Raw genomic sequence first — 7266 nt, 5'->3', positions numbered from 1 at the left:
ATCGGCGCTTTCGCGGGACACTCTCAGACATTGCTAGACGAACGCCACAGGCGAGAATCAACAGGTAGTCATTTAAGCAGAGACTCTCCAGCCAGGTAGCTTAAAATGTACCGGTCACAGAAAGTTGCTTGGGGTTTATTACCTTGTTTCTAGGGCTTGAGCAGGTACAAAAACACTTTGGAGTCAGTTCACCCGGGATAAAAACACTAGAAGAGGGAGTCAGTCATTTTGGCTGGTTAATTGGAATGGTACTTATGGGTTACCTGCAAGCTGATAGTCATCCATCCCGGTGTTGTCCTGAGGAAATGGCTCACAGGTCGACAGTGGTCAACTTTTGCGCTGCCATCAAGTTATTCCGTAGATCGGTTTCGGTCGCTAACCGTCCTGTCCCACATCTTCAGTTCCTGGTGTGTAGTAGAAGGAATGGATTGTGATGTGTTGTAACGGACCATAACAGGTTTCGATCTCTCTTGACGGGGATAGAAAAAGACCGGGATTTGTGTAAAGGGACTTCGAGAACACTTTGATAGCGTTTCTCAGGTTTCCTCAATCTCTGCAACAGATGCGCTTTCTGAGTGCTCGAATCTTCATCTTTTAGAGCAGTAGTCGTGGTACACTTTCTGCAGCCCTTCAGGAATGCGTCGGGATGCTCATAGGTGAAGTGGACGTCATTGATTCCATATGTGTCGTGTTCAGAGAAAGTGTGGTGTTCACTGTTTTGAGGGAGGGGGTCATCATGAATAATCCAGGTGTCTTAGCACAACATGTGTTTATTGTGGTCTGGGTCATTTGATCCGTCCAAATTTGTTCTTAACCGTCTCCCTCCTTGGCTTTGGGAAATTTGTCCAATGGATCGCTTCTGCTTAGGATAATGAAGGACAAGGGCGAATGTCCTTTCCTCTATGCTTCTGATGGGGAGTCTGACTGCTGTGCACAGGGAGGAAGCCGCGATCCAAATGTTCCTGTTGTATTCATATATGCTTGTGTATACCTATGTAATGGATAAATTTCTATCTAATCTGTGCATACTATTTGACCAATATAGGGATGATGGCGAATCGTCTACCCCACTACTGTATTGTCGGTGGAGGTATAGCCGGCCTGAGCACAGCTTACTTTATATCACTTGTACGACCGCCTGGATCATGCCGTTTGACAGTACTTGAAGCTGGAAATAAATTTGGCGGTTGGATTCACTCGATGAAAAACCCACGAACCGGTGCAGTCTATGAGCTTGGTCCACACAGTGCTCGCGCTGTTGGCCCAACATCCAGGTTGTTGTTACGCTTGGCGCTCAGTTTGGATCTACATAATTCTTTGTTATGGATGCGATCGAACGAGGATGCTGTCCGCCGTTTCATCTATGTCGGGGGCAATTTAGCGGAAATTTCTCCTTTTCGGCTGCACAAGGAAAAACCATTTACTCGGACGCATATTGGAATGTTTGCTAGGCGTTTGTTGGCATCGCGCCCTCCTCATAAATCGGATTGGTCAGTCGACGAATTCCTACGAACTCGTTTCGATGATGAGTTTGCTGATTATTTGGGTAGTGCCATGATGCGCGGAATATACGCTGGCGACTCACGTGAACTCAGCGCTCGGGCGTGCTTACCAAAAGTGAGTACAAGGCTTTATTGGTTAAGATTCATCCTTGCTGTTAGCAGTTCTCGTGTTTAGTAACATACGCTACTGGTGTCAGCTGGACATTATTTCTAGGTGACATTCGAATAAGTTTACGGAGACGGGTGATTTTTCTCTAATCTAACGGCGATTCGGCCCATCACTTTGGTCGAAGGTAAACTCACTATGGCACTGTTACAACCAGGTTGGCCATTTCGTGGTCAAATTATGTGGTTAGGGGTAGCTCGGCGTTCACTGTGTGACCCACTGACCCAATCCTGGCTTCCCACTTGTCCGCTTTCGTGATTGGACAACTTCTGGGTTGCATGAAAGACGCACCAAAAAGTGCGTAGGCTGAAGATTCCTCTTGAAATATCTTGATATTCATAATTGCTGATTTATCCTTAAACACCCTTCAGCTCTTGAGCCGTATTCCCAACCAGAACCACCTATTTCTCGAATCAGTTTGTTGAACTCCACTCGGTCGGCTTGGGTAGTCTTGATTCATTGCTTAGTGGATGGACTAAGAGTTCATTCTCACTCGTCAGCCTTTCAAACACTGTTTCTCTAACGAGTTCAGACAAAGTAGTTCATAAACGTTCTTCATCATACGAGTTCGGTTTCACAGTTATGCTACACATGTCCAGTGAACAATTATCTACCCTCACGTCGTCTCAGAGTGCCGTAGTTTGCGGTTATTGGTCTGGCGGGTTTACTCCTGTGAGGGTTGATTGGTAGTCCGTATCTTCAGGGGTGTCCGAACTCTTTTTCCGGACTCCTGACGTGCGATGCGACCGTGGTACTGCCATTGCACCAAAATGCACTGAATGCACTTCGATCATCCTCTAAGAACAGGCAAACACGTTGACGACTTCAGCGATGTTGATTGGTTTGCTCGATGTGATAACCCGTGTTCGTCCAATATGCGCTGGTGGAGTCGTGGTAACACACCCACATCTCATGACAGATCCGGGATGACAGGCGGACTGTTCAAACGAGAGCGAGGTGGGTGCAAGTTTCCATCCATCCAATCATTGTGTGCGAAAATTTTACTATAAGACCATTCAACTTAAGGGTAAAGAAGTGCACCAACAAGGAGGCATCATAGCAGCCCGTCTGGGGATCTTTGGGTTAAATAACTTCCCCATTATGTTCATGCCATGGGTGTGCGGGAGAGTGTCCTTTCCAGAGGAAGTCGGATGCCAGAAGAACTGTTTCTTATGAGGAGTGAATCATATTTTTCTGCCAACACAGTGGAATTTTCTTCTTACTGCCTGCATTATCGGTGGTGTTTGCAAGTCTAATCAACGCCCTTTCCTTTTCCACTCTGTATAGCTTGTAGAAACCGAAGAAAATGGCCCAAATTTGCTACTGGGAATGTTGCTGTCAGCCATTAGGCCATCGAAATCTCCATCTTCTTCGGTTACCATACCCTCACAGATCAATTCAAAATTGCCTGAAATCGGCTCTATTTTACCTCCGAAAACATTTGCGTGGTCTCTTCACAACGGTATGCAAACGATCACGGATAGTCTTGCAGAAAAAATCCGCAACTTGGGCCCTCACGTTACACTTCAAGCCAACGCATGCGTTCGCGGAATTTCTCATTCTGGCGGCAAGTTTTCTCTACAGTGGAGTGACGAACAAAATCTCCACGCCAATCTACAAGATGTCGATGCTATTTTCCTTTGCTGTCCTTCCTACCGGTCTGCGGAATTGCTCAAAGAATTGACCAGTCCAGAAGTGATTAGTCGTCTTCGAAAAGATAAACTCCCATGGGCCAATGTAGCGGCTACTGTGGTGGAATTGGACCGGAAGTCAGCACAACCGCCAGTGCGTGGTTTCGGGCACCTGGTTCCGCGAACCGAAGATCCTCACATTTTGGGAATTGTGTATGATTCGGTGGCATTCCCGGATTTAGACAGCCCCGACGGATCGTCAGTAAGATACACAGTGATGCTAACTCCACCTTCTGACTGGTTGTCTTGTGGTGAATGTATTGATGATAAAATCGAAAAGAAAGCATTAGATGCATTGAAGGAACATCTGAAGTTTCAGAACCTGGAAGTTTTGGGTTTGACGTCCACGTTGCTTCGCGACTGCATTCCACAATATCCACTCGGACATATAGATAATATTCGAGCGGCGCGCGAAGAGCTTCGTTCCTCCTTGTGCCAACAGTCTTTCAATTCCAATGCTATTCATCTAGTCGGTTCCTCTTACGATGGTGTCGGCCTTGGTGATGTGGTATTCAGTGCCTTAAAGGCAGTTTGTAGTGAACTGAATCTTTCAGTATAGATATAGTTGTTTATAATGATTGTTTTACTTTGTACAAACTTACTTTCCATTTTCTAAAAAGTTTTTTTTTCAAGATGGCTGTTCTACCTCGGCCTCCCATTTGGACGCACATTCATCAAATATGGATAGTTATTCAAGAATAGTGAGTTTTCGGTCCCTAACCAATCCTTCATGTTCAGTACCCGGCGTAGCTCCCCAACCTTACCCAGTTTTGTGTGGTGGGAGACCTCGCATGGAAGCATTAAGATTTCCTAAAATTATGGCTGCGTAGAAAATAAAGTCTTTGGGTCGCTGCCATGAAAAAGTTAAAAAGAAAGCCTAAATGCTGCACCAATGGAAAAAAAAGGACCCAGATAATCACAGGGAATGCAAGTCCGAACCGCTAACATCTCGATTATGCTGTCTGAAAATCAGCTCCTCTTTTGGTTTGGTTTTCTCATCTTTATCAGTTCTGTATGGCTCTGAAAGCAGCACTACACGACTGTTAGTTCAAATCAGCAATGCTTAAGGGTTTCCTAATGAGACGGTATGCGAATAATGGATCTTTTTGTCGGTGTGGTCCGCTCGCTTGCCCACTTGCGGTGTTTTTTTCTTGCTGCAGTATACGGAACAGTTTGCGTGACAAGCTGGATCCTTTGTCTGCAATAAACGTGTCGCCAAGCTGATTCGGTCAGTTGACGTTTTGGAGACTCTTCTATCATGCGGTTTGTTATACCGGAATGTCGACAGCTGCCATACACTACTGTTTTCGGACAAGAATTTCACTCCTGAGTATCACAGCATTACTGTTCCAAGGGAACAAATTCCAATCAAACCGTTATTCATTTAGGTAGTTAACTAACCGCAGTGAGGACTGGAAAAGTTTCTACGGCGGTAAATAAACGGTGGTTCAGAAGAAGTTAGGAATTAACCGAACAGTACAAACCCGACCACAGCGGTCTGCTTGATTGATTGTATACTACTCAAAGACTCCAAGTAGCTTGATCAATGCATCACGTCTGGTTAGGTGGACTGATCTCCGCTGCGAAAGCAGTGAACAGTCCAGAGATGGTTTGTATCCTGGTTCGTCGTGTTGGTGATGATAGTGAATTTAAATGAAGTAGGTTCCATAATGCGCAGGTACGACTGACGTACGCCCACTTTTATTCCCTGACTTCGTCGGTAAGTCCTAGAATAAAACCCATTTTTCTTCTTGCTGTAACAGCTCCTCCGGGTGTAACCATGCCGATCAGTGACCAACAAACCTTGCTGTCCGTAGATGCGGTCTTCTCTTAGGCCATTGACCCCTAGTTAGCCGACTCTTCGCATGCCATCGAGGCTTGCCGTGCGAAACTAATTTCATGTATTCTCCGCGTAATATCATTGATAGGAAATAGAATTGCGAGTCTTCAATACAGCCGTTTCCTTCTTTCAATGTGATCTTTACTATGATATGAAATTCAAACTTAAAGTCATTGAAGACCAGTCCCATACTAGCCAAGTCCGTGACTAGGATTGCGCGGAACCGTGATTTTCTGAACGCCACTTGGAATACGAAAAGTCCGAAAATTTACTTGAGGTAGTGCATCTGGTTCCAGGTGGAGCGTATAAGTTTCATGGTTTGAACTTTTCAGTGACTTCAATATGTTCCCGACTTACTGGGATATTGTATCGTCTATCTGTCTTATAAACACCTTCCTGGAATCTTGCCTCATTTAAACTGTCCAAAATGTGGTGGTATTACTTCACCATCATTGAGTACGCTTTCTGTTACCACAGCGCTCATTTAGTTTCACGGAGCAACAATGAGATAGACTGTAATATTTGGCGATACCATATTGACTTCCTCAGTCGTGAGACCAACTGCAGACTTCGTAAAACAGTTAGATGAGTTGGTCGGAGTTGAGCACAGCTTCTATTGTTCCGGACCAGTTGTCAAAGTTCAAATGCACGTGGGTAGCTTGCTTTACGGAGTTCTATCCATGAAGGCGTGATTGCTGATGCTAACTTAGCATTCCCTCACTGACCTCATTGGGCCTCATTCAACCCCATGTTTCCCTTTTTCACGGCTCTTGAGTTCATTACTATCGTATCCTTCCCAGATAGACCTAATTCCCAACTTCATTATGTGTTTGTCATTGATACAGAAGCATTCATCAACGTAAACCTTTCTCCTTGTTTCATCCGATCGTTTTGACTGTCTCTTCAAAGGTGTTGTTGAAGTCAAATCACATTTTCATTAAAAGAACCTCAAGGGTGCTTTGACCTGGGGGCTGTTCACGAGAAAACGTCAGCTAACCGAGTGACTTAAAAAATTTCATGAACGCAATCCTTTGATGTGTTACGAACAATTGAACTGAACTTCTACTTTGATGTGTTCTACTCCACCTTGACAGTTTTTATAGGACTAATAAATTTTCGTCACCGCTTTTCAGACAACTTTGTAGAACTCAGTAATATTCTTGTCACATGTGGAAGTAGACGGATGTTAGGGAACTAACGAAACTGTGTTCGTCAGACCTCCACCCACTGACCAACCTGGTATGAAAAACTCTGCGAATGTCGAAGCGAAGCCCCCTTAGTGTAGATTGGTGGATCAGAGCGGTGCCCAAACTGCCACATCGCAGTAACATCCAGTCTATTTTCAGCGGGATGGCTGTGAAACGGTTTCATTGCAGAACCTCCCCTAGTTGTTAGTGAAGTTTGTCTTCCAATATCGTCCACAGCAAACTACTTTGGACCAGCTATCTAGATGGGATCCTCATGCTGAGTTCCTGTTTGTCAAAATCTGTCATTACTCTGCTCAGGATTAGAATGCTGAAGATGACGCAAAGCCTCATATTGAAGTTTATCACTAGATTTACCGCCCGCCTTCATATTCCCCATCTCACTACCTGACCTCTGAAGCATTTTTCCACACATCAAGGAATGTACCTGTCAACTTCGTGGTCATTAACTCTAACAATGTTTGAGATAATAAGACACTTTCCACTCACGCTACAACTTTCCCTACTTAGCCTGGGTTCATAGTACTCAGTTAACAAGCAGACTTCCAGCTTGAAACATGGAGTATATGCGTTCCCCTTCCATCCTTCATACTTTTGTATGCTTTTCTAACTTCGCTGCAATTTTGTGCGCTGAANTCATAGTACTAACAAGCAGACTTCCAGCTTGAAACATGGAGTATATGCGTTCCCCTTCCATCCTTCATACTTTTGTATGCTTTTCTAACTTCGCTGCAATTTTGTGCGCTGAAAGTCCACCTCCGGGTCCATGAAGCTCGTGACTCGGTTTGAAAGTTGATGTGCCAGGTTTGATGCTCCCCAGCCATCAAGTTGTCTGAAAAACCAACCGCATTCTGGCACTGTT

At 44.8% G+C, this 7266-nt stretch overlaps 1 protein-coding gene across 1 annotated transcript; it reads left to right on the top strand.

The window, feature by feature from the left end:
- Nucleotides 1-744: 744 nt before the first annotated feature.
- T265_01565 (hypothetical protein) lies at nt 745-4010 on the top strand (the record flags this gene model as incomplete). Its single annotated transcript, XM_009165624.1, has 2 exons — nt 745-1617; nt 2956-4010. 2 exons carry the CDS (start codon nt 1048-1050, stop codon nt 3916-3918), a joined length of 1533 nt encoding a protein of 510 aa, XP_009163888.1.
- Nucleotides 4011-7266: the final 3256 nt, after the last annotated feature.

This window comes from Opisthorchis viverrini, assembly GCF_000715545.1.
Source record: "Opisthorchis viverrini unplaced genomic scaffold opera_v5_17, whole genome shotgun sequence".
Taxonomy (NCBI): domain Eukaryota; kingdom Metazoa; phylum Platyhelminthes; class Trematoda; order Opisthorchiida; family Opisthorchiidae; genus Opisthorchis; species Opisthorchis viverrini.
The sequence above is the reverse complement of the archived record's forward strand: the minus strand, read 5'-3'. Positions and strand labels throughout refer to the sequence as shown.